General features: G+C 55.4%; 1 protein-coding gene across 38 annotated transcripts in view; it reads left to right on the top strand.

Annotated features, from left to right (window-relative positions):
- Positions 1 to 26490, top strand: part of LOC111936229 (ankyrin repeat and fibronectin type-III domain-containing protein 1-like) — a 257278-nt gene that overhangs the window by 210715 nt on the left and 20073 nt on the right. For 20 of the 38 annotated variants that reach the window (XM_086854158.1, XM_086854152.1, XM_086854150.1 and 17 more), the window contains one exon: positions 7000 to 7128. The exons of 14 other annotated variants lie outside the window; for them this stretch is intronic. In XM_086854158.1, the coding sequence (XP_086710284.1) occupies positions 7000 to 7128 (129 nt within the window). Of the gene's footprint in view, positions 1 to 1229; positions 1473 to 6999; positions 7129 to 26490 lie in introns of those variants that run through there. 4 more of the 38 variants (XM_086854180.1, XM_086854177.1, XM_086854181.1 and 1 more) reach the window with 4 other exon arrangements.

Here is a 26490-nt window from a genome sequence, read left to right as displayed (position 1 = left end):
CAGCATCTGCTTTCTCCCCTTCTCAGTGCGAACAAGCAGTGAGGCAGGGCCATGCAGGGTGACAGGAGCTCATGGGGTGCCAGCAGGGTTTGGTGACGTCACTGCATCAGGAGTGTCACAGCAAACCCAAAGCAAGTGGAGGTGAGGCATCGCTGCCTTCTGCCTGGTAGTGCCTCCACAGCTGAGCCTGGTGCTCCTCACCTGAGCCTGGTCCCACTCAGCTGAGCCTGGTTCTCCTCGGCTGAGCCCTGTGTCCCTTGTCCGAGCCCAGTGCCCCCATCCGAGCCCAGCGCCCCCATCCGAGCCCAGTGCCCTGATCTGAGCCCAGTACCCTGATCTGAGCCCAGTACCCTGATCTGAGCCCAGTACCCCATCCGAGCCCAGTACCCTGATCTGAGCCCAGTACCCCATCCGAGCCCAGTACCCTGATCTGAGCCCAGTACCCCATCTGAGCCCAGTGCCCCCATCCGAGCCCAGTGCCCCCATCCGAGCCCAGCACCCCATCTGAGCCCAGTGCCCTGATCTGAGCCCAGTGCCCCCATCCGAGCCCAGTGCCCCCATCCGAGCCCAGCACCCCATCTGAGCCCAGTACCCCCATCCGAGCCCAGTGCCCCATCTGAACCCAGTACTTCCATCTGAGCCCAGTGCCCTGATCTGAGCCCAGTGCCCCATCTGAGCCCAGTGCCCTGATCTGAGCCCAGTACCCCATCCGAGCCCAGTGCCCTGATCTGAGCCCAGTGCCCCATCCGAGCCCAGTGCCCTGATCTGAGCCCAGTACCCCATCCGAGCCCAGTGCCCCATCCGAGCCCAGTACTTCCATCTGAGCCCAGTGCCCTGATCTGAGCCCAGTGCCCTGATCTGAGCCCAGTACCCCATCCGAGCCCAGTGCCCTGATCTGAGCCCAGTACCCCCATCCGAGCCCAGTACCCCATCCGAGCCCAGTACCCCCATCCGAGCCCAGTACCCCATCCGAGCCCAGTACCCCATCCGAGCCCAGTGCCCTGATCTGAGCCCAGTACCCCATCCAAGCCCAGTACCCCATCCGAGCCCAGTACCCCATCCGAGCCCAGTGCCCCCATCCGAGCCCGCACAGGCTCCTGGTTATGTAAAGCCACGGCAAGCGCAACCAGGAGATTCTTCAGTGTCGGAATCTGAGTCACATGGGGCTGTTTTATTTCCCCCTCTGCTAATCTCGTTTCTATAGAAACAAGATTGGGAAAAAAAAAAAAAAAAAAGAAAAGAGAAAAAGAGCCAAGCACAGAGCAAACGAGAAACCTGAGGTGATGGGTGAGGGAAGTGGAGGTGGCAGCTGAGGAGTTCAGGCAACGTGGAAGGGAGAAGGGGACCCCATTGAGGATGGGAGTGTACATAGAGGGGACAGGGACTCCCCTGAAGAGATGCTCTGGGATGAGCTGCTGCTCTGGCAGTGGGTGAGCCGAGCACCAGGAGCGAAGGGAGCAGAGGCTGTGCAGGTGAGTGAGCATCGCTCGCGGGCATCTGTCCCTGTCCCTGCAGGGCACAGCTGGCCATGGCTCACTGGGCCCCTGGCCCTGGCTGCTGCTTTGGAGACACTCTGTGACTGGGACCACGGTCAGTGGGAAGCGAGTGGGGCTTGCCGGAGCGGTGTGCGCGGCCAGCGCTCGCCTGGAGCCTGACTGCGTGTTCCTGGCCATCAGGCTGTCCTTTCCAAACCCTCTCTCCCCCAGACGACTGCTCCCTGCTTGGGAAGAACCTTTCCAGCTTTGGTTATTTCCCCTCTATTTTATCCTGACTGTACCTGTGCAGATAAGGCGCTGACAGCATCCACAGCCCGCAGCTGCAGGGAGTGCGGGGCTGTTGCTCCCAGCACTGCTCACCCCGGGCTCAGCCGCCTGGCCCAGAGTGGCTGCAGCCGGGATGCCCGTGGGAATAAGCCCAGCTCAAAGCTGTTCGTGCAGGGGCTGCTCCCCAGGGAGGCAGGACCAGCTGAAGCACTGCTTGTTTGCCTGGGGTGCCTGCAGCCCATGGCTCATCCCGGGACTGTTGCCTGTGCTGATGGAAGGGGCTGTGAGCTCCCTGCCCACATCTGGGTTAGTTCAGAGCCACAGGCACGTGCTGGCTCCCGAGTCTCACACTAAGGAGTGTGCAACAAGTGGGAGGTTTTCCTGCCTGGATGTGATACCTTGTGGGATGGATGGCTGGTGTGCCATGTGTGCCGTGAGGGTTTTTGCTGGGTGTGTTGGTGGAGCAGAGGTGTTGCTGGTGCTGGTCATCCTGTGCCGGTGCCTGGGCTGGCACTCGTGGCCTCGCTCATCCCTCACCTCACAGCTCGGTGCAGCTGTGCCTGGTGGCTCCTGCTTTCCCTGCGGCTCTGGCCATGGCAGAGTGGTGCTGTGCCAGCAGGGGCTGAGGCACCCCGGCTCCTGCGGGCTCACCCCGGCGGCTGCAGACTGCCAAAAGGCTTTTAGCGGATCACTACGCGGGAGGGAGGGAGGGATGCGGAGCCGAGGGATCAGGATTTTGCTTGTCATCACTTCCCAGTTGTGGTGTGGGGAATGTGGTGGTGACTGCGAACCCCCGGCCGGATTCACGCCTGTGTGTGGCGGGTGAAGCCGGAGGGATGAATTCCGTGCCCGTGTATTTCTGTACTGAGCTTTGGGAAATGTCACTGCTCATCCGCCTGCCCGGCCAGCGAGGGGGTGGAGGGAGGCGCTTCAGCCCCTTGTCCTCATCCCAGGGCAGCTGAGGGATTTGTGAGCTGGGGTGCCGTGTCTAGTGCCGGCTCAGTGAGCTGCCGGAGGCACAGGCAGGATGGGGACAGGCTGCCAGCCCACCGTGTTCATGCTCTGCCTGCCTTCCCACTGCCTTGGCAGGCTGGGGGCTTTATCGGTCAGCCCTGTGGGGTTGGGCTCCCAGAAAACCCGTGGGGTGAAGGCGTGGGAACAGATTGGTGTCACACAGTGCATTGGGGCAGCGGGAGCTGTGCCCTGTGCTTAGCTGGACTCTTCCTCCTTGGCCAGGCTGGGTTCCAAGTGCTGCTCTGGGCACTCTGCTCATCCTGGCTGGATGCTCCCGGGCTCTCAGTACTGTCCCTGTCTCCACTGAGCAGCAGCCTCTGCCTGTTCCTGTTCAGGGTGCTGGGTGCCATGGCTGATGCCAGGGGGGAGTTTGCCATGCCAGACCCTACCCCTCCCCGTGCCTGAAGCAGTGGGCTTAGGGGGGACATGGCACATGGAGGCTGTGCATGGCTGTGCCACAGTGGTGGTCCTGCCCTCTGGGAATGCCAGCCCTGTTCTGTCCAGACCTTTGGAGGGAAGGGCTGAGGACGGATATCGCTGCAAGAGCCTTCAGCACTGATAATTATTTCTGGGAAAAGATGCCGTGTTCTGACTTAAATGCTGACATGGGACTCTGAACACGTGTAATCTGGCTGACAGATGGCAAGTCATAGAGGTGTGATTTATGATACAGCACAGTAGCTGAACAACCTCCTCTGGTTGTCAGGAGACAATTCTTCCAGTGCTGCAGTTGATGCTCCAATTGATGGCTTTTCCCACGTGTCACCTTGCTGTGTGGGGACTGCCTCAGCAGGTGCAGCTGTGCAAGCCCTGACTGCTCTGGTGCTGAGCTGCTGCAGAGATGCTGCCTCTGATGGAGGCTGGGCAGGTGAGCCTGGATCCTGCCCGGGTGGGCCTGGGGCAGCACCGTGCAGTGGCAGGGCTGGGGGAGCAGTGCTGGCCTCGGCTCCGTGCCATGGCTGGGATGAAGCTGGCTCAAGATGACAGTGGCACTGGGACTGCCTATTCTCCAGACCAGCACTTGTGGGGCTGAGTGTGTGGTCCTGGTGGGAGAAGACGCTGAAATCTTGCCCATCAGATAAGCACACAAGGGGAAGGATGCTGGCAACCACAGGGAGTGTCTTACCTGCGTGTCCTCTGTGTCTGTTTCCCTGCTTCTACCTCAAAATCCCTAACATTGATCCTTCTTAAGGGACAGGGACATCTATTATTGTTTGGAAAGCACTTGGGAAGTAACAGTGTGGTCTCAACAGCATCCCCGTCCCTGTGCTAGAGGCTCACCCCCACTGCCACCCACAGAGCCCAGACCCAGCACAATACCCAGTGCTGTGGGAGCACTCTGAGCCCAGGGGACCGGAGCAGCTCAGCACAGGAGCTCAGAGGAGCTGAGCCAGCAGCAGCAGGGCCCTGCTGGGGCGAGGGGCAGCGGCTCGGCTGCGCTCAGGTATGATTCATTCCCCCTTCTGCAGCACGGTTTATGTAAAGCAGCTCTGTAAAAATTGCCAGATGATCTGTAATGTGCTCCTGGCTTCTAATTAGTGATGCTTCTGCTGAAGCTTTGGGGTCTGGCAGAGGTGAGGGAGGCTGGTTCATGGCTGGATGAGTTGCTGGCAGCTCTCAGGGGGGAGGTGTTGGGCTGTCACAGCCATTCCTTTACCTGGGCTGTAGCAGCTGGAGGTGGTGGCTGGTAGGTCTGGGGGCTGAAATCAGCGCCCCAGGATTTTTGGTCAACTTCTGACTCGTACGTGGACTAGCTTGTCTGTCCTGCATCAGGCAGATCTGGGCAGCACCTGCCCTGGGCTGGAGAGCATCCATCCCCTGTCTCCCCGTGCCTTCCCCTTGATGCCATGACTCACAGCAAAGCCACATATTCCTGAGCACCAAGGTAGCTTCTCTAGCCCCACCAGCCCATTCTGCCCCCAGGACTAACTCTCCTTCATTCCTAATCCTGATGATATGTGGCACATTGCCCTGTTTTCGCCCACCAGCTCTTCTTGACAGATGATGTTGGCTTCATCCAATCTGCAGTGGCTGCTCCTGCCATGCTTGGGCAGGTGGATACATCCAGGTAAAGCTCCTAGGTGTGTAATTGTCACCGTGGTGGATATTGAAAGGAGCATGTACCATCACCACAGGGGCACTTGCCACAGGGGCTGCTGCCTTCCTGCATCTGTGCAGGGCATCTAGGATTTCCCAGCCCCTCTTCCCTGCTGGGGACGTTTGGGAGGGGTGGCTGTAATGGCAGGGCAGGATTCTCCAGGCAGTCCCCAGATCTCAGGAGATAAGCACCCCCAGTGTCCTTTCAGATGGGGCTGGAGCCCTCATCCCTGCAGGGTGGCAGGAGCTCCTCCTGGGCAGGTGGGAAGAGGCAGGAACTGCCAAATACCACAGAGGAGGTGCTACAGCAACTAGCAGCACCTGTTCCCACTGCCCAGCCCCATTCCTGGGTCAGCCCTGCTCATCCTGGTGTCCACACCATGCCTGGGGCTGCTGCAGAGCACTGTCAATGCCCACCTCTCACCCCTGCCTAAATGGGATCTTCTCCATTCCAGCTGAGCTTTGACACCAGACCAAAGGAGAGTGAGGTGGTGGGGATGGTGTTGGTGCCAGGCTCTGCTCTACAGGCATCAGGATCATGCCTCTTCCTCCGGCTGTGAGTGGGGGAAAGCTGGGGTTTGGGTTTCTTGTTGGGTTTCTTTTAAGGCAAACCTCATCCTTTACATCAAAGTAGGATTTTTTCTCAAGAATGTAAAGAATGACCCTGGAAGGTCTGAACAACTCTTTGCTGGCGACTGGAGAGACAAGAGCCCTCTCCAGAAAGCTGTCTCCACCCCATCCCCAGCAACAGCAATTCATAAGCTGAAAAATAAATCAATAACCAGTTAATGAATTTAAGATGTCTGTGTTTAAAATGTATTGGGAAAAAACTGTTAGCTGGTTGGTGCTGGCCTAATTACTGTGAGGAAAGGCAGGGAGCTCTCAGTTCTGAGAAACAGATTTTCTCTCATTCTTTGGAGGTATTTTGTTTGGTTGAGGGAGAGGAGAGGAGAGGAGAGGAGAGGAGAGGAGAGGAGAGGAGAGGAGAGGAGAGGAGAGGAGAAGGATTTGCTTTAGCAATGTGTGTAGGTTCAAAGTTCCCCCCAACTCTGTCCCTCATCCCCCTGAGAACTCTGTCAAATCACTCCTGTCTCCTTTGCTGCCCAGCCTGGTGCTGGCTGAGCGTTGGGAGCAGGTTGTGCTGGCACATTAAAGGAGGACAGGAGGCAGTGGATGTGATACTTCTGAGTGTGTGGCAGGGCTGGCACACAGCCTCAGTGCCTGGTCATGTGCCCAAGTCTGGGTGTCCCAGCTCTCCAGGCTTGTCCTCCCTTGCTCCTGCAGCAGGGCCAGGCTGTGGTGGCGTGTTCAGCCCCAGGCTGGGGGTGCCACCCTCGGCACAGGATCTCTGGGGGTTCTGCATGCCAGAGGGAGGCAGAGGGCTGAGGGTCTCTGTGCCTCCTCAGCCAATCTCAGCCTGTGTGCCTGTGTGCCACTGGGTGTGGAGACAGGGCAGGTGTGCCCTGTGCCAGCAGCTCTCCCCTGGACAGGGCTGGGATGGATTGGAATGTGCAGCACGGTCCTGGAGCCTGCGCATGTGCTTGTCTCAGGGGCTGGGAGCGACACTGGAGCACCCCACCTGCTGGGAAGGGGTTTTGTCAGCACAGATGGGTCCTTCAGTTGAATTTGCTCTCACACATTTCTGTTTCCTCTTCCAAAACCTCTCCCATGTCATGATTTCCATGTCAGTCCTCCTCAGGGAAGCTGTTCTGGTGTTTGGAAGCTCCAGCTGGGAGGCCACAGGAGCTCCAGAGTTTCTCAGAAGGTGTATGTGGCCTTTGATTCAGTCTGCTTTGGTTCTGTCCACCGACGTGTCCCTGGCTGTTTCTCCCGTGTTGGCTGTCACCAGTTGGAGCCTGGGGAGGTGATTTTGCTGCACAGGGAGCAGAACCTGGCTCTCTCAGCCCGCCAGGCTGCAGCTCCAGTTTGGCTGACATGGACCTGTGCTCGTCCTGCTGAGCAATACCAAACCTGCTGCTGCTCTTCCACTTCCCACCCCCAGCACTGGTGCCACGGCTGGGAGCACCCTCCTTTCAGCACCGAGCACCTCCTGGCGTTGTGCCCTGGGTGTGCCACTGGAGCCAGGGCTGAAGTGCCATTAACACCTTTCCTCTCCCCTCCCCAGGTCGGAGAGCAGCCTCGCTAGGTTTGCCCACCGCTTGTCGGTGAAGCAGAAGCAGGAGAAGAGAAGGAAAGCTGAGTATGGCTCGGCCGAGCTGTCTGCCTTCCGGCCCAGGTCTCTGAGCATTGAATGGTAAGAGCTGCAGGACAGGACTGGGGGAAGAGGCTTCTGCCTCTCCAGTCACCCTCCTGTCCCCTTTTCCCACTGCTGCCATTGTCAAAGCAATGTCCTGTGGGACAACAGTCCTCCAAACCCCTCCACTTGCTGCAGAGCCTTCCCCAAGGTATCAAACCAGAGCATCCTGCAGCTGAAGGTCTGTCAGGGCTCATGTGGGTAATGGGAGTGTCTGCTGAGCTGGGGCACACGAGCACACAGCCTCTGGCAAACCCCACTACTGCCCCCTTCCCTTCCCTTCCCTTCCCTTCCCTTCCCTTCCCTTCCCTTCCCTTCCCTTCCCTTCCCTTCCCTTCCCTTCCCTTCCCTTCCCTTCCCTTCCCTTCCCTTCCCTTCCCTTCCCTTCCCTTCCCTTCCCTTCCCTTCCCTTCCCTTCCCTTCCCTTCCCTTCCCTTCCCTTCCCTTCCCTTCCCTTCCCTTCCCTTCCCTTCCCTTCCCTTCCCTTCCCTTCCCTTCCCTCCCCTCCCCTCCCCTCCCCTCCCCTGAGCCCCTGGTGTGAGCACAGGGCTGAAGGAGCTGTCCCCACTCGAGCAGGGGGTCATTCATGGGATTCTGAGCTCTGCTGCAACAGTCTTGGAAGGAGCTCATAGCCAGCCATCCCAGTGCTAGAGGTGACCTGCTAAGGATATTTAAAGGACCTGGAAATTGCATTGTGTTCTGCTCCCTTAGATGGATAAAGGAGGGTAAAACTTCAAAAAAAAAAAAAAGCTTAGAAATTGCAAGAATGTCAAGTTTGGTGTTCAGTTTCCCTGCTTTTTTTGGAGATCTTTCTGGCACTTATTGTGTGTTCTAGCACTTCAGTGTGAGGCTGTGGAACCCTCCTCAAAGGCTTCCTCTTTCTGTGAGGTTCCTTGAGCATCAAAGCTCTCCAGGTATTAATGAACCAGACAAAGAATTCAGGAAATCTGGGGACAGACTGCTTTCTTCTCCACTTACATAACTTTCTTCCCTTTGCTAAGAGGATGTGATGAGGAAACCTGGTCTGCAATTACTCTCAATCTCCTAAAGAGACAAATATGTGAATTTGTAATGTAGCAAATAGAGAAACAACAGCGAGCTCATTAAAAACAATCAGAGCTTGTCTTTATTCATAACAAAGAAGCATGAGAAACCAGTAAATCTCTTTCCTCTCTAAATGTGTCTTTGAAGCCCCCAGGTCCCAGTTTAGCCCTGTTGGGGGATATTTGTGGTACATTTTCCCCCACTCCATAGCGTTTTCCTGGGGGAAACCATCTGTCTTGCATTTGGCACACCACCTTGTGCAGCAGCGACTCGCAGCAGTGGTAGACGATGCTCTTTTAGAGGGATTTTGTAAAGCAGTCTGGAAATGAGCTCTGCCTGAGGAGGAACTGCCTTTGCCTTTGGTTTGCCCTGTGCCATTGCACCAGAGCTTGGGGCTGTGAGGCTGAGGAAGACAGACCTGGTGTCCCCATCCTTCAGGGACACAGGCACAGTCAGGCAGGACTCCCACCCTCTACTGGGGTTTAAGCCATGGCTTGGAGACTTCCTGAGCTGGATCAGACATCGCCCTGGCAGCCAGGATCGGCTGGCTCGGGCTGCTGGAGCTCAGGTGCTGACAGGGCACAGAGGAGAGGTCACCCCAGAGGGTCAAATGCTGAGGGGTGGCAGTGAGCTGAGGACCTTGCCTGCTGCCTGCTCCCATCCATCTCACATGCAGAGGTCCTCAAAGAGGCATTTGGAGATTTTTCCAGTCTTCTCTGCATCTATGACCTGCTAAGGGATCTCCTGGCCTTTTCCTTGGTGTGAAACAGCTTTTCTCTGTGTTCCCTGTACATCACCAGGGATCTCTGCTCATCACAGCAGGATCTGCACCTTCAGTCGCTCCAAACCACCCTGGGCTGCAGGTGAGGCTGCTCTTCAGTCCTCTGGCTGATGGGAAACTTGGATCATATCCTGGCAAATCTACAGATGCCTAACTTGTCTTCCAGAACAAATACCTACCCACATCAAGTCTGTCTGTATTTGCAACCCAGGGTTACAACTGCATCCTTTCACCTGCTTCTGCACAGAAATGAACACCCACACTGTGTGTGACGGGTTCAGCTCATCCCACATAGGTAGGGGTGGCATGGAAGAGCAATGGACCATGTTTTCCCAAACCAGCAGCTTCTGAGAATCCTGCCCATCTTGACCCCAAGGCTTGAAGGCAAAGGACAGCTCAATCTGCTGCTGCCTGTTGCCAAGGAGGAGGTAGAAAAGCATGACATCATCTGTGCTCTTTGCCTTGAAAAGCTGGGTGTCAGTCTGGGGCAGGGATTAGAGGTTCCTGCTTGAAATTCCTACTAAAGCATCATCAGTACAACCTATCTCCACACAGGACAAGCTGCACCAGTTTTCCAGTGTTCCCAATTATTCAGGTGCTCAGGTAGGGGTGGATGGAGCTGAGGTAGAAGAGAAGGAGCTGCACAGGGTCACAGAGTCTGCCTGACACCGTATTCCTGCACTGAGCATGGGCAGGCAGGACAGGACACAGATGCCTTTACCTGCACTTGGCCCTTCTCCAGTGCCAGAAGCCCTGGGCCAGGAGGTGCAGTTCTTGCTGCCACAGTGAATAAAGGGCTGGATGTCCCGTGCTGCTGCCAGGGCCAGGGATGCTCCCGAGGCAGGGCTCACAGTGTGTGTGTCCATCAGAGCACATCTCCCTGCCTCGGTGGCTGTGGCACGCTGATGGGTGGTGCTCCCCCAGGCACAAGGCAGCTCTATTTCCCATGGCACGTGTTCCTGTGCTGCTGCAGACCAGCAGAGCACGGCCCTGCTCCCCAGCCCGGCCAGCAGCGAGCGAAGCCCTGTTAGTTCCACTTATTAAAAACAAAATTGCTGGGGGGAAGGGAGAGAAGGCAGAGAAAAAGCGAAGTATTGAGAAAACACTTCTTTCATTCATACGTTGTTTACTGAAATAAATACTTCATTATTAGGCCTTTTTTAGGGTATTTTTTTTTTAAAGCCAGCACCACAAAGTCCCCAGTGTTTGGCCTTGTGAATGTGCTGGATCACCTCAGCCCATGGCTCCCTGTGCTGGTGTCCTGCTGCTGGGAGGTGCTGGAGAGGAGCTTTCCCAGTCTTTGGGAGAAACCTGGGAGCTGCACGTGTCTGGTTTTGCCCAGGTTTGCTGATTCCCTTCTCTTTACTGGATGGTGTGTGCTGGGACACATGAGGTAAAACCTGGTAACTGAGGCAAGGATTTGGAATTTTGTTTATTAAAGCTCTGCTTTCTGTGGTGTCTGGTCCTAACCTGGCTCCTGAGCCTAAACAGCACAAGGCTACTAAAGCACACTTGAATTGAAGCCCACCACATTTTGCTGTTGGGGTGAAGAAAGTGAAAGCCTGTGACCTTAAACTGTCCTACAGCAACACCAAAACTCCAACAATCCCTGTTCTCCCCAGCTGGAGTGAGCTGTGGCCTCCTCTCCTCCTGTGCCTGTTACCTGAGAGAGACTCCACATTTATCTTCCCTCTGAAGTGACTCTTAATCCAATGGAAGGGCTGCGATCACTGGTTTGCTCCTGTGTGGGAGAGCTGGGAGCCTCTGTTCCCTCACATCCTCTGCTCCATTGCTTATTTGAAGTCTCAGCCCTGGCAGGTTTGTCCTTCTGAAATCCTTTTGTCCCTTCCTTTTCCTTTTAAGCTCTAGCTCTGGCTTTCCTTCATCTGTTTGTTCCTGGGTTTGCTTCCCCTCCACGCTCCTTTTCCCATACTCACCGCTTGTTCACCTGATTTCCCTCAGTTTTCTTCTTCATTTCTTACTCACTGCTTTTTCTCTTTGGGCTCTTGTGTTTTCCCTGTCAGCCAGCCTCCCTGTGATCCATGGTCGGAATAGCCTATTCCCATGGCAGCTGAGGAAAAATGCAGCGCATTCCTGTCTCGCCCCGTGCCGTTATCTCGGTTCTGCTCCTTGGCTGCCCACCATGAGGCTGAAGCCGTGCTGGCAGCAGCGTGTCTGTTCTTGGCGACAGGCGGCTGCCTCGGGCTCAGCCCTGCCTGCAGCTTGTTTTCCTGCCTGACCCTTGGCAGGGCTCTGGGTCCCAGCTCCTGGCTGCCGAAAGCTGGGATGCACAGGGAACTGCCTGCCCGCAGCCGCCGTGCAGAGACCGCACGGGCCCGGGTGGCCAAGTGAGCAGGAGCCACCGGACACGGGAACCTCGCTGGCACCATCTGGATGGTGGAGGTGGCACATGTGACAGCTGCTGCATTCTGCCTTGTGCTTTGGGTTTGGTTATAAAGAAATTTTTTAAGGGAACTGTTTTCATGAAAGTTATTTAAAGTGTCATAGTGTAATATTTCCCCTTTGAGTGGTGTGGAGGTTCTCCCTGTATGGCTGGGCATGGAATCCCTGCTGTGGAAGTGCCTCCTAGCATTGGTGCTGTTGCTGCTGCAGGCAGATGACCTGTCCCCATCCATGGGGTCCTCACCTCCTGGCACCATGGTCCTGGTGGAGCTGCAGGGCTTGGGGGAGGTGCCAAGCTGCCGACCGATCCATCCCACTGCTCCTGATCCAGTGCATGGGAGTCAGCTATTGCACAGCCCACTGAGAGCCTGCTGCTGTTCCCAAAGCTGTCCACAGTTGTGTGGGACTGTCCCCAGGACTCTCTGTGTGACATTTGTCCCTTTGCCAGAGTCAGCCAGCACAGAGAGAGTTGTCATCAACTTTTTGGGAAGCAAAGAGTAGCAGCAGCACGAAGATGGCAGGCTCGGAGCTCCTCCAGGTTTCACAGCCCTACTCAAGCTGTCTCACTCCAGAGAAGTCCTGGAGGTCTTTCTCTCCCCAGACCAGGGAGCTCTTAGCCTGAGTGAGGGAAAACAAGGCAAATGAGGCCCTGATCCTTGCAGTGGAAGAGGAGGAATGGGAAAGCCTGGGAGCTGTGGGGGCATGTGGGAGCAAGGAGATGCTCTGGGCAGGCTGAGCTGCGGGCACTGCATTAGTAGCACTTTCTGTGGCCGAGCTGACCTTGCTGAGGGCGTCACGGTCCCCATGCCGGCGGTGCCAGCCATGGATCCGAGGTGAGACACAGCCCCCAGCTGGGCTGGGCCCAGCACAGGTCCCGGCGCGGTGTTGAAACGAAACGCGAGGCGCTTTGTCTCAACTGGGAGCTCTTTAAGCCCTGGCTCAGGAACAATGGCCAAGCTATGGGGTCATTTGTTCTGGTATTTCAGCAGCTCCTCATGATTTATGGGATGTTTTGTTCTGCTGCTTGTCTTAGCTTCCCCCTCTCCACCCTCCCCGTCTCCATCCCTTCTCCATTTCAGCTCCTCCTCCCCCTGCTCCCAATTCCCCTAATAGCTGTGGAGCCTGTGTGTGCCTTATGAAGTCATGGTATCTGTGACTTATTGAATTATCTGGATGGGAGCTGGACCTGCACGCTGTGCCGGGCGCTGCCGGGGTGTCGGGGCTCCGGGGGAGCCAGCCCGTGCAGGGCTTCTTGCCCAGGGCTCCGTGCAGCCGGAGCTGCCCCATGTGGCAGATGGACTTTGCCATCAACAGAACAATGCAAAGTTGGTTTAGAGGCAATAAATGTTGTCAAGAGGAGCTGCAGCCCCAGCGAACAAGGAGGGCTCTGTCTGCAGAGATACTCCTGTGCCAGGGGCTGTCCTGGTGCTGCCATCCTCCCACCTCACCTCTATGGGAGCGAGGTGGGTGCCACTTAGGGAGCCTCAGAGTCCCTGGTGTTGAACTGTACATGGGCAGTGTGGTTCAAAAGCTTGGGTGTGTCCCCAGCTCTGGGGCCATGGCCAGTGCCTCTGGATGTACTGGGGGGAGCAGGGGTTCACATCCCCCTCCCCAGAGCTGGAGGGACAATGATTTAACAGTGACTGTGAGGGACATGCTGATGGGGGTGGGGGGGAGACAGCCCACCAAGTATCTCCCTGAAAGTCCGGTTAACCTCAGGAAAGCATTGCACAGGAATAATTTACCTGTGAATGATCACTTTTTATCCTCATGTTCTGAGTTGCCTGCAGGCAGGCAGAGGCTGGAGGGCAGCTGCTGGTCCCAGTGGGACTGACATGGTGCTGCAGCCAGTCCTTAGCCCGGAGGCAGCTTTGGCAGAGGAGCCACGGCCCCTGCAGCTCCGCTTCTGCTGCCTCATGCTGCCAGCAGGCAGCTGGGAGCATCCTGACCTATGGGTGCAGATGGGAAAGGAAAGACCTTGTGCCTCCCCTCCTGGTGCCACAAGCCTCTGGGAGCCCAGTTTTCCTCCTCTTCTCAGGAGAGGCAGCTCAGCTTGTGATTACGATGGAGCTGGAGAGGTTGGGAGCAGAGCGAGGCCTGGACCCTCTTTGTGCCGCTGCAGGCTCCAGCAGGTCCAGCACTCTCATCTTCATTTGTTTCTCATGTCACTGCAGTGGGAGAAATTGAGCCCTCTGGAGAAGCAACAGAAGGAAACTGTTCAGAGAAGACTGACATCCAGGTTCTCCCTATCTGGGACCAGAGCCTTCAGCCAGGTCCCTTCCTCACTGAGAGCACAGGCAAAAAATAACATTTAAAACACAGATATAAAGTATTGTACGGATTTGGTGCTCTGGCCACTTCCCTCTGCTGGTAGCTGATACCTCCAATAAGATTATTTCTCAGTCTATTATCCTCAGCACACTTTAATTTCTCTCAAATAGCCCAATTGCCTGATTTGTTTTGTTTTATTGTCATCATCCCTCTGCCATTTCCCATGGCCACGATCTGAAAAGCAGGATGGATGCCTTGGTCCCTGCTGAAGAGTGTGGAGGACGCTCTTCATCCTGCAGGATCTTCACTGGTTCTTCTCTATGCCTGGAAGGTGCCAGTGGATTTCTGCAGCAGGCAGCCCAATCCCCATGGATATACTGGGGGAATTGCAGAGATGTCACAATCCTTGTTATGAAAAGGAAACCTGATGGGTATCTAAATCTCAGTGCAAGTCAAACCTTTCCACACCACCTGGTATTCCGTAGAGTCATACATAGGAAGCTTTGGGTTGGAAGGTACCTTAAAGCTCATCTTGTTCCACCCTCTGCCATGGGCAGGGGCACCTTCCACCATCCCAGGTTGCTCCAAACCCCGTTCACCCTGGCCTTGGACACTTCCAGGGATCCAGGGGCAGCCACAGCTTCTCTGGGCACCCTGTGCCAGGCCCTCACCACCCTCACAGGGAGCAATTCCTTCCCAATATCCAGCCTAAACCTTCTGGTGTGAAGCCATTCCCCCTTATTTATCACTACATAGTTCCAATGCACTGGATTTAGAAGGTCTTTGCTCCCCCAGTCCCCTTATCCAGCACACAAAAGTATCTCAGTATGTTTCTTTTAATGGGAATTTCCATAATAGTCCTGGTTTCCTACTACTGGTCAGGTCTTCAGGCCTCCAGCCATGAACCTCCTTCTCCATGAGCCAGTTTGGACTTGGGGAAGGGTAGTGTGGAGGAATTCTGTGTCTAGAGCAGCTCCAGCAAGGGCAGCAGCTCACTCCAGTTCTGGAATGCCAGGCTGCATTTCCCTCTATCCCCAGGAGCAGAAGGGATCATTGGTCCTGCTGCTGATGCTTCTGGAGACACTGGGTCAGGAAACACAGAAACATGGACATGTCCAGATAGTCCTGACAGCTGACACTTCCAAGCTACTCCAGTAATTTTAATCCCTCCTTGTCCCTTGAGCAGTGGCAGTCACTGTTGGGCAGGTTTCCTCTGCTCTTAGGTAGTTTCCTCTGGCAGAGACAATTCTGCCTTCCAGGGCTTCAGGAACCTCCTGTTTATCTTCCTGGAGAGTGTCTCACAGTGCCAGGTCGATATTGGATCTACTGGCTTGGATGCTGGCAGGAGCCAGTGCTCTGTGGAGAGGCCAAATGGGAGGGAGGAGTCATCCCAGGACAGTGGGACAGGGAGGACCATGTCCTTGGATGTGCTGGGATCTCTTTCCACCTTTGATGGAGTCGTACTGCACACTGACTCTTCCCCATCCCTCGTACTCACCCTTCCTGTGTGGGCTGGATGCTGTTCAGGGAAGTTGTGAGCCCAAGTGGTCTCCACATCTGCAGAGCCTTATGTCTGGTATAGGTCAGAGTGAAGTTATGTGCCCACTGAGCAGCTGAGGACAAGACCTGGGCCTCATCCCTCAGCTTCTCACTCTTCAAAAGGATCATGGCAATGCTGACCTCCTTTTTCAGGCACTTTGGTATTCTTGCCCATGCAGACGGACAGAAACAAGATGATCTTTCAGGTCCTTTCCAACCCAAACCTTTCCAGGATCCTCTGACTCTATGAGAGCTGCCGTTGAAGGAACTGCTGTTGCTCTAGGATGCCTGGCATCTGGGGTCTCATGCTGGCTATCCCCCAGACCCATGGCTGACTTGTGGGCTTGCTCTGAACTCCAGGCTGGAAGGCCAAGCTTTCCTGGTAGGCTTTGTACATCAGCTTGTGCTGGCACTGTAATTAAGAGCCCCAAGGTCAAGGTTTCTGCACTGGAAGCAGACTCTAGAGAGGCTAAAACTTCTGCTCAGGGAGCAGGTTCTTTAAAAAGTGTATTTTTTTCATCCCCAAACAGTATTCTCATTCCTAAGCATCTTCACTGGGGAGGAGGAGGCAGTTACTGTGGTCAGAGGCAATGACAGTAGCAGAGGTGATCTGAGGAGATATAATCTTAATCTGAGGTATAATCTTAACCCAAATTCTTTTGGTTTTAAATGTCACTGTGCACCAGGTCCTGGCATTGTTGGGTGATCACACCTGTGTGCTGGAGATATCAGCCCCTGCAAGCCTGGTCTGTGTCAGAGGACACCAGTCCTGAAGGAGAGACCCATCAGAGATTCCTGGGGGATCAGTCCCTGCTGTCCCATGCCAGGAACCAGCCCCAAGGGCAGAGGCACCTGGTGAGGCTGGGCTGGACTGTGGTCCTGGGAGGGGCTGCTCTACCTCTGGATCTCCTTGGGAAGTGGGACTGGGCGAAGGCCAGGGGTTTGCTGGTGCAGGTTCTTCGAGGTCTGACAGGTGCCTTGTCCCTGCCTATGCCCCCATCCTGCTGCTCCTTCCTCCCTGCCCAAGCTGGGCTCCAGAGCCAAGTCCTGCTGTGCCCACAGGTCTGTGTGGGCAGGCAACCTGGACTAGGTTTGCTGTGCCATGAAATCCCTCAAAGCACCGGGCCAAATCCTGGGAAGCAAGGAGACTGTTTCTGGACACACAGAAGCTGCTGTGACATTTAGTCAGTGCTCCTGCTTTCCCTGTCTGTGTCTGGTGTCCTGCTGCTGTCCAGCTGGGGTCTGAAGGAACCTCAGTTGTGAGCACACTCCTCCTGGAGCTCTTTGAGTGAGGAGGTGGAATTCCCGGCAGAGCGCCTGCCTGATCTCTTTGCAAGTGGAAGATGATTTCTGCCAAGAGATCCCATCCTCCCAGTGCAGTCCTGGCCCTGCTCTGCCCCGGTCATGAGCTCTGGAAGGTTCGTGGCAGGCAGGAAAGTTTTGCTTATGGAGTAGAGCTCAACTCGGGTGAACTTCACATGAACTCCAAGTTTCTTTGGCCGTTTCCTTTCCTGATGATGCAGGCAGGTCAGGATCAGGATCCTACACTGCACAGAGACCCAAGGCTGCCTTCCTCGTGCACCAGCATGATCACCTCATCCTTCTGAAGCACAGGGGAAGCTTCAATCTCTGCTCTTTGTGAGCAGAGACAGGACCCAGGGAACAGCTGGAGCTGTGCCAGGGGAGGGTCACACTGGATCTCCCAAAAAGGTTCTTCCCCCAGAGGTGCTGGCACTGCCCAGGCTCCCCAGGGAATGGGCACAGCCCTGAGGCTGCCAGAGCTCCAGGAGTGTTTGGATAATGATCTCAGGCACAGGGTGGGATTGTTGGGGTGTCTGTGCGGGGCCAGGGGTTGGACTTGTGACCTTTGTGGGTCCCTTCCAGCTCTGGCTACTCCAGGCCTCTGTAATTCTTGGTATTCAGGCAGGAGCACCAGCAGAGAGATGGAGCTGTTCCTGTGTTACACTGTGACTGTGCTGCTGTAACTTTTGCTCTCCCTGGTCTGAGGGGACAGTGGGCACCCCATCCCAGCACCAGGGCTTTAGTGGCCTGCTCAGGGTCACCCATCTGCTCTGTGAGAGAGTTAAATCCCACTCCTCCTGATGCTCCCACACTTTACCTGGAGATCACTCTTGTTACCTCCCTTGTCTGCATTCAGACCACAGAAAAATTGGGGTAATGGAGCAAGGGAGGCCCTGAGGGCTGAGGGCTTGTTGGATCAGTGATAGGAAGGTGTGATTGCAGTGTGAGCCACCCATGTGAACACAGGGACAAGCTGTAGCATCCTAGGCCAGCATGTGGCAGGGCATGGTGGGCACAGTGGGGTTTTCCAGGTGTGTGTGCATCCTGATCCCGAGGAAGATCTTGCAGCACGTGTGAAAAGCAGGGTGAGGAGCATGGTGGGAAGAGCTGGGTGTCTGAGGAACAAGAGGGTGTCCTCACCCCTTACCTCACTGCTTAGGGATGAGGAGGGGGAGGAAGGAGGCAGCAGCACCCACCATGTGTTGGGGCCACCAGCTCTGGAGATGTTTCCCAGCCTCTTGGTGGTGCAGGGGCCCAAGCTGGCTGTGTGTGTCTCAAAGGTCCTGCTTGGTGTAACTGTGTGACCAGGGATGTCCCAAGGGCACTGCAGCTGTTGGCTCCTGCCACCCCTGCTCTTTGGAGCTGCAGGGAAGTCATCCCTGTGAGCTGCACGGAGGGATAAGGAGGGCACCACAGATTAGGGCTGTACAGCACTTCCCAGAGGAAGTTTGTTTGCTCTTACCTTTGCCAGGCTGTAACTGTTTGGGCTGGATTGTTCCATGCTTTTCTGCCTGAGGCTGAACTTTCTCTTTTTTTTCCCTCTATTTTTCCCAATTTTAAGCAGAAGGTTGAGGAAAAACGGTAGCTTTGCCAATTTCTTTTTTTTTTTTCTTTCCTCCCGTCTCTTTATTTGAGGGCTTCTGGTGTCTCCACTCTTTGAAAAAGAGACTTGAAATTTGGCAGGGATGATGCATTCCTGCTGGAAATCAACACAGATTTGGTCAAATGCTTAGCCACTGGAAAGCATGGCTGGGCATGTCTGGAGGAGCTCTTCAGGGACCAGCTGCTGGTGTCCCCATTTGCAAAGGGGCTCTGGCCATGCTGTGCCCTCCTGACCCTTTCTCTAAGGGCACCTTGCCCACACAAGTCCAGGTCAGGAGTGGTGACTGAAGGATCTGTTTCCCAAAAACAAGTCTCAAAAGCAGTTTACCCAAGGCAATGTTGTCTTTGTCCCCATTTCCCCTGCATGGCACTGGCTGTGGGTCTCACCTGCCTCTCACCCTCAGCAGAGAGAAGCAGAGCTCAGGCCAGCTTGGGCAGTGCCTTGTGAGGGGAGGAGAAGCTGAGGAAATGCTCCTGTCATGTGAGACCTGGGAAAAGGTGTTTGTAGACCTGCCTGTTCCATGGGTGAGCTCAGCACTATCACATCCATGTGTGGAAGGACAGAATCACAGAATCATTACAGCTGGGAAAGACCTTCAAGGCCATCAAGTCCAGGCTGAGCAGGTCCTGGTAGGTGGAGGATTGACCTAGTGATGCCTACAGTTTTCAAAGTTGCTCCTTTATATTAGAATGGAAACTTTTTCTAATTGCTGTCCTGGGGGCTTTGGAAATTCCTCCATGGACTGTGTTATCTTCAGCTGGAGTTTCTCTACTTTGTGGTACCTCAGAGCTTTCTGCAGAGAGAGGAATGACACATGAGATGGGAAAGCTCTGGTCTGACGAAGGAGCAGGCAAGCCCCAGCTGGAAGGAGGTCCTGCTGGTGGTTACTGTCCCCAGTTAGTGCTGGGGTTACAAGAGTGCTTGGGCACTTGTAGGGTGCTTTCTAGCAAAATGGTGGAAAAAGCTGACTTCTCTTCTTGTACTGCAGGCTTTGGACCCTGGCTCCATGGAGATGCTGTTGTAGTTGGGTGGCAGTGACCCAGCCCCTCTGGTGTTGCTCATGAGTTGGGTGGGGCTGGCATGAGTCCAGCTCCAAGGGAACGTGGTGGGGTGGTCAGAGAAGATCCTGGTGGGTGCTGGCCAGGGAGCTGATCTGGGGCAAGCAAATGCAGCATGAAGCTGTGCCAGGTAAGGGGTTTGCCAGGCTGGAACATGCTGGTCCAGGGAGATCCCAGTGGGAGAGGCTGTTCCTGCTCTGTTGTTGGGACAGTCTGTGGGCAGTGGCCGGCGTGCCCAGCGCTGCTGGCTGGCTCCTGCTGGGTGCCCTCCAGTGGGTTTCTGACTCCAGTAACGTTTACCAGCTGGGCAGCAGCTCTGGAGCCGGGTGTGTGCGTTCGTCTGTTCTTCCACTGTGACCACTGTCTCCTCCTCCCTGCCGAGATCATTGGCTGTGGGCTCCCTTTTGTAACCTCTTTGGGTGCAGCTCTGGAAATCTTCAGCCTGGTTTCCTTCAGAATGCTGGTCCCATCTGGCTGGACGTCTTGGGTGGGACAATGGAATGGAGGTGGGTTTCCACCAGAAAGAACATGCCAGTGATGGACTGGAGGACTGGGAAGTACAGGTGGGATGTAGGTGGCTGAGGATGGAGTCCAGCTAGAGGCGTGGGGGAGTGAGCTCAGGGCACCTCCAGAAGACCTTCTTGGGCGATTTTTCTACCATTTGATGATTCTGGAGAAGAGGTGGCTTCCACCAGGAGGCGCATCCTGGTGGCACCAGGTGGCGCAGGAGGTTAAAGGATTCGGTTCTCTGCAAGTCTGGGTGGAAATGGATTGCCTCTCACTGCTGTGATGAGTGTGCAGGTCTCAGCACGTGGAGCTGTGCCCCCATACCAGGCCAGCCTCAGCCCCAGAGCGAGACAGTGGGGATGGGGCTCCCTGGAGCCCGGTTTCCAGCAGAACCAGGAGCTGACCCAAACTTCGAACCCTAGTGTGGGGCCTGAGTGTGGACCCCACCATGCCAGAAAAAGGCACAGTGATGTGGAGGAGCCACACTCAGAGGGAGAGCCGGATGGTGTCAGGGGAGAGACGAGACAGTGGAACGTTACCCGGGGGTGAGGCCGTGACAAAACACGTGACATCCCTCTGGCACAAGCTCAAGCTATGTTGGGCACAGAGAGGTGAGTGCTTCTTCCTGGCTCCTGGAAGGTCCTGGGCTTTTTGGTGAGGTGCAGGTACATGGAAACAGCCCTCAGAGCAGCTGGGACACTGCCATCCCAGCCCCCTTCCTTCTCCCATTGGAACACCTCTGGCCCCATGGGCTCTGCCAGCCCCCTGCCCTGCCCTGCTCCCTGCTCCCCCCCTCAAAAGTGTGTGTCAGGACACAAGGAAGGGAACAGGACCAGCCTTGGGTGAGTGTGACCTTTCATCCCTTCTCACTCTTCCCAGCAAGCCAGTTGTGCTCTGGGCATCTCCGTGCTGAGCATCTACCTCCCACTTGTTGGATCCAAAGTGGGCTCCTGTGAACCCACAAGGATACTTTTTCTGCCTTCTTTTGCTTTCAGTGATCTTTAATTTCAGTCATCTTATGACTCAGCTCCTGCATTTGATCCCCTGGAGCATGGTTTGCACACATGCAGCTGTGGCAGTAGTGCTGCTCATTCCTGGCAGGCCCAGCTGGGATAGGGTTTCCTCCTGACAGAGGGGCAGCGAGTCCCCATGGCTCATCTGCTTCCCCATGTGGAAGTCTGATTTAACCAGGGTGGTGTTAGTAGCTTGGAGGTGTCTCTTAGGGCTCTGCTGACCAGCTCCAGCATCTGGGCTTGTGAGATCCTGGCAGGACAGCAGTGGAGAAGAGCAGGTGCTCTCTGGTCCCTCTGTCTGCCTGTCCACCCATCCCTACCTGCGAAGGTCTGGCTGGTTGCTGGTGCTGGAAGCATCAGGCACATGTGGGTGTGGGTGTGAACACTGGTTCTGTCAGTGGGTGTGGGACACGATCAGCAGAAGGTGATACCACAGAGCTCCCATGGAGGGCACTCTGGGCACTGACCTTTAGCTCTTGCCCCTTCTTGCTGCCTGTTCCCCACGAGCAGCTCTGGTGTGGAGCAGCTCCTGATTCAGCAAGGAGCAGTCAGACATGGTGCTGAGCTCCCTCTGGGGTGCTGGGCCTCCTTTCTTGGAGGGCCAGGCAAGCACAAGGTAACAAACCCCTGCAGAGGTTTGCAGGGAACAGGGGTTTATGGAGTGCAGGGATTTGCTGGGCACAGATACTTGTAGAACATGGCTTCTCAGGGGACCACATTTTTCAGGAGATGGGGTTTTCAGGGGACAGGGGTTTGCAGGAGACAGGGATTTGCAGGGGACAGGGGTTTTCAGGGGACAGGGGTTTTCAGGGGACAGGGGTTTGCAGGGGACAGGGGTTTTCAGGGAACAGGGGTTTTCAGGGGACAGGGGTTTGCAGGGGACAGGGGTTTTCAGGGAACAGGGGCTTTCAGAGAACAGGGGTTTGCAGGAGACAGGGATTTGCAGGGGACAGGGGTTTTCAGGGGACAGGGGTTTGCAGGGAACAGGGGCTTTCAGGGAACAGGGGTTTTCAGGGAACAGGGGTTTTCAGGGGACAGAGGTTTGCAGGGGACAGAGGTTTGCAGGGGACAGAGGTTTGCAGGGGACAGGGGTTTGCAGGGGACAGGGGTTTGCAGGGGACAGAGGTTTGCAGGGGACAGAGGTTTGCAGGGGACAGGGGTTTTCAGGGGACAGGGATTTGCAGGGGTTTGCAAGGGCAGCAGTTCACAGGGAATAGAAGTTTGCAGGGTGGCTGCAAGCTCCCACCGAGCCAGGCCCCAGGGCTGTGCGCTTTGGCTCTTGGCACCAGAGTTCTGGCTCTGTCTGCCTCCTCCCTGACAGTGCCAGAGTTTTTGGGTGGTCACAGGGCTGTGATCACAACCACCATGGCCTGTTGTGCAGTGGGTACCTGGCACTGGGCTGACCACACTGGGCTTCCCCAGGAACTTTGATCATGACTTGGGGCAGCCTGTCCTGCTCTGTCCTGTCTCCATCAGGTTCCAGTTAAAACCAAATACATTCTCCAGCCTAAGCTGCACAGCCATTTGAGCCTTTCCAAAAATGAAACAAATACCCACGGACTGCAATTCGAATTGCAGCTCAATTAGGGCTTGTTCCCAGTGCGATCATAAAACCTCCAGTACGAAAACAAACAACCCAACCAAACCACATCCAAGCCTGACAGCATCCTCTGGAATGCCTTTAAAATAACAAGGAGGGCAGAGGAAGATGAAAGCAGTGTGGCCAGCGGGAAGAAGGCTCTCTGGCCCTGAGGGACAGCCTGGAGGTGGGCTGAGCAGGTGTGGGGCAGGGCAGTTTGGGATGGGGAGAACACAGAAGGATGCGATGGAGATGGGCTCGATGGGTACCATGGAGATGTGGACCAGTGTGGAAGTGATGAACATGACAGAAATGGGGCAGCCTGGGGCTCGGGGTTGGGCTGTTAATGGGAGGATTTCCCAGGGCAAGGAAGAGGAAGCTGTAGAGGTGGTTTGGAGCGTGGTGGTGTTCTGGGAGAGGCTGCGGTGTGTGAGCAGGGCGGGGGGAGCGCAGGAGCCGGGGCTGGAATGCGTGTCCCGCGTAACCCTGGCTTGCACCACGTCCAGCCAGTCTGGTGCCGCGCTTCGGGTTTCACGGCGGACTCTAAACCCGGCCATATTTAGCGTGAGCCTCACTGGCCTGACAGGGAGGGGAAGCCGCAGCACAACTAATAAAAAAAGCCAAACAAAAACAATGTAATTAAAGAGACTCAGCACTGTGTGTTCCCATAGCAAGAACATTTACCCAAGACTTCCTTGCTCATATACTTAATGTCAAGCAGCAATTAAAGACTGGCTTTGTGGCGAGGCAATGAGGAAGGTTTGCCCTGGCCTGGAGATGGGAGCCCAGGGCTGAGCCATCCCCGGTGCCTGTGCTGGTGGGGAGGGAGCAGCGAGTTTTGGCACTGGGAGGTGCCCCAGGGACGTGTGTGGGTCACGTAGGGGTGCTGCATCCGGAGCAGCAGCTCCCAAACCCCTCCAGTCAGAGATGCCCTCAGTCGGTAATGCACAGACACACTCGGCTCCATCCCCACAAAAGTTCGGCAGCACAGAAACAGAAAGGTGGATTTTCTGTGATTTTCTAGGTAGGGACCTCCACACAGAACATGCAGGAGCTCTGCTGGGGTAAGTCCTTGTGAAAACAATTAAATCAGCATAGCTGGGCTGAGTTACAAAAGCTTCCAGCATCTCCTTCCTGACCCAGACCTGTGGATGGACACTGTGTGAGCCTCTGAAATGTTGAATCACCTCTCTCAAGGGATAGTTTGGGGTGCCTGAAGCCAGGCTAGAGTGTCAGGAGCCAGACTGTGTCCACTGGTGCCCCCTTCACTGCAGCCCAAGGTGGTGTTCATGGGCTGCTGGTGTTAGCAGCATCAGCTGCCTTGGCTGGTGAACCTGTCATTGTGCCATGTCCCTCAGCACTGTCCCCAGGGAGAGGTGCCCCCTGCCCTGGCAGTGCTGCATGAGGTGTGTGTGCAGGAGGATGCCCCTGCATGGCACAGCTGGGACAGCAGCTCTGTGTGATGGCAGCGTCTGCCTGGCAGCAGCTCTTACTGTGCTGGCAGAGGTCATGGGGACACTGCAAATGAAAGTCTGATTTGGGGTACATTTTAATGGGCATTGAACCACAAGATCCTTCTGGTCTCACTTTTAAGCAGTGATCAGGAGGTCTAATTAAAAAAATTTAAAAAAAGCAAGAAGCAGCAGCATTATTGTGTTGCTGTAGAGCTTTTTCCAAGTGTCTCCACTCCCTTCCTCCCCAAAGGCACAGCTGGGCCTGCAGCAGTGGGGTGTTTTATGGGACACTGTCAGTGAATGATCTACTTGGTTGGCTCCAAGCCTCTCTCAGAGTCCTGAAGTCTCCGTCTTTCCCAAATTCAGCCTGTGACTGAAGAGGGGGATGCAATGAGGATGAGACATTTGGGCAGGCTCTTTTGTGCTGTGCCTCAGGAGGACACTGCCAGCCCCCAGCCAGCCCTGTGCTATGGAATCTCATGTGTCCAGCCTGTGTGAGTCCCTTCTGCCAGGGCTGAGTGAGGACTGAACCCGGGGGGTGGTCCTTGCCATGTGCTCCCAGCACAAGTGTTCCCAAAAGGTGCAAAACCCTTCTGATTTGGTGCAAGGGAAGTGCTCCAAGGGTGATGCTCTTCCTCATCCCCTGGAGAGGTGGAGGGCACTGAGCACTGCTGGGCATTTCAGATCTCACCCAGGGTGTGCTTTTCATTTGGATACCGAGCTGCTGGGAATCAGCTTTCCACTCCAGAGCCTTGCCAGGGTGGGCTGTGTGTCCGTGGGGGTGTTCTCTGCTGCCATGTGTTCTCACATGCTGTGAGCTCCTCGGGCAGCACAGACACACCATGGTGTCTGCTGTGGGGACAGCAGGGACGATGTGCTGCCACTGGTGCTCAGCAAGTTCTGCACTGACCCAGGGGCCTGACTCCACACTGAGCTCCTCTGAGCACTGGGGTCTAACAGCACTGGGCTTCTGGAGCTCCAACAAAAATGTCTTGGCAGGAGCAGCATCTATATAAGTTAGTTTTCATTGCTAAACAAAAGGGGCATGCTTGCTTCAGCTCCACGCAAAACAAAACCCAGCAGGTTTGCCAAGTGGGGAGAAAAGAGAAAAGCTGGAGGAAACAAACAAACAAACTAACTAACTAACAAAGAAACAAAGTCTGTTTTGGTGCCTTTCCCTGGACCCAGGTTTCAATAAGCAAGTGTGTTTTCTAGGCACACAGATGTTTCCATGGAGCAGGAGTGTTTTGCTCTGTGTCTGCATGGCCAGGTCACTGCACAGCACCTAAATGCCTTGGTGGTCTGCAGAGCCCAGGATGGATAACTGCTGTGCCTGCTGCTCCAAGGACCCTGCTGCCTTGCAGGGATGCTGGTCATGGCATTTGGTCCTAGTTCTGAGCGTGCTTTTTGATGGGTTATGAAATCCCACTCTTTGGACGGGTTCCCCTACTCATGTTCCATTTTTAATCCATTCTCTCTTTTGCCAGTTGTGAAAAATTGCTTATGCATAGGCAAAACCAGCGGAAAATGCAAATGCATCAGCAGCTCCTCTTCATGCCGGACATGGCACCTCATGTCCCCCTTCTCCCCAGAGGATCTGCTCTGAGTGTTGGTCTCTGCTGTAGAGTGTTGGTGCCCAAGTGTCCATGGCCATAGTTATGAATTTGTGCTGCACAGGGTTGAGCGTGGCCCTGAATGTGGATCAGGCCAAGTGTGCTCAGGTGTGGAGAGACCTCTCACACTCAGATTTTTCTCTCAGGAAACACCTGTATGTTGATTGTGCCACTTGATCTCATAGGATCACACAGCCATAGGACAGCTCAGATTGGAAGTGACCTTAAATCTCATCTCATTTCATCCCCTGCCATGGCAGGGACACCTTCCATTATCCCAGGCTGCTCCAAGCCCTGTCCAGCCTGGCCTTGGACACTTCCAGGAATGGGACAGCCACAGCTTCTCTGGGGACCCTTTGCAAGAGCCTCCCCACCCTCACAGGGAATATTTGCTTCCCAATATCCCATCTATCCCTGCCCTCTGGGAAGCCATTCCCTGTGTCCTGTCCCTCCAGGCCCCTGTCCCTCATCCCTCTTGAGCTCTCCTGGAGCCTCTTTAGGCACTGGAAGGGACTCAGAGGTCTCCCTGGAGCCTTCTCTTCTATGTGAATATGTGAACATCCTCAGCCTGGCTCCAGAGCAGAGGGGCTCCTGTCCTTGGAGCATCTCTGTGTCCTCCTCTGGACTCACTTTCCTGTGCTGGGGGCCCAGATCTGGAGGCAGCTCTGCAGGTGGGGTCTCACCTGAGTGGGGCAGAGGGGCAGATTTGCCCCCTTGCCCTGCTGGCCGTGCTTGGTGCTGGTCACCTCCTGCTGCGAGCTCCTGGCTGGGGTGAACTTGGCTGGATTGGGTTGTCTCTCCCTGATAACTGGCTTTTAGGGTTCTCCTGTCCTTTGCCTGTTCCACCCTTGGGTACCCCTGTGAACTGAATTGGAGCCTGGTTCAGGAGAGCATCCCTTGCATCTTGTGCTAACACACCACTGACATCCACATGGCTGTGAGGCTTCAGCAAACTCTGCAAGGGCCCAGTCCCTCTTCTGCTCCCAATACCAACCCTTGTCCTCTGAAAGCCATCAGCATCTTTCATCCTTCATCCTTCAGGCTCCCTTTTCTTCATGCACAGAGCTGTGCTGCTTCCTTGTTTGCTGCATCAGGCTGGGAATGGTGGGAGCAGCTCCCTGGAGTGACAGCCACCCACACTGACTCCAGGGACTGGAACAGTGCTGAGCTGATGTCGTGTGCCTGGAGCCTGCCC

This window comes from Cyanistes caeruleus, chromosome 17 (assembly GCF_971803275.1).
Source record: "Cyanistes caeruleus chromosome 17, bCyaCae1.hap1.1, whole genome shotgun sequence".
Lineage (NCBI taxonomy): Eukaryota > Metazoa > Chordata > Aves > Passeriformes > Paridae > Cyanistes > Cyanistes caeruleus.
Note: the sequence above shows the minus strand (reverse complement) of the source record. Positions and strands in the feature narration are given on the sequence as shown.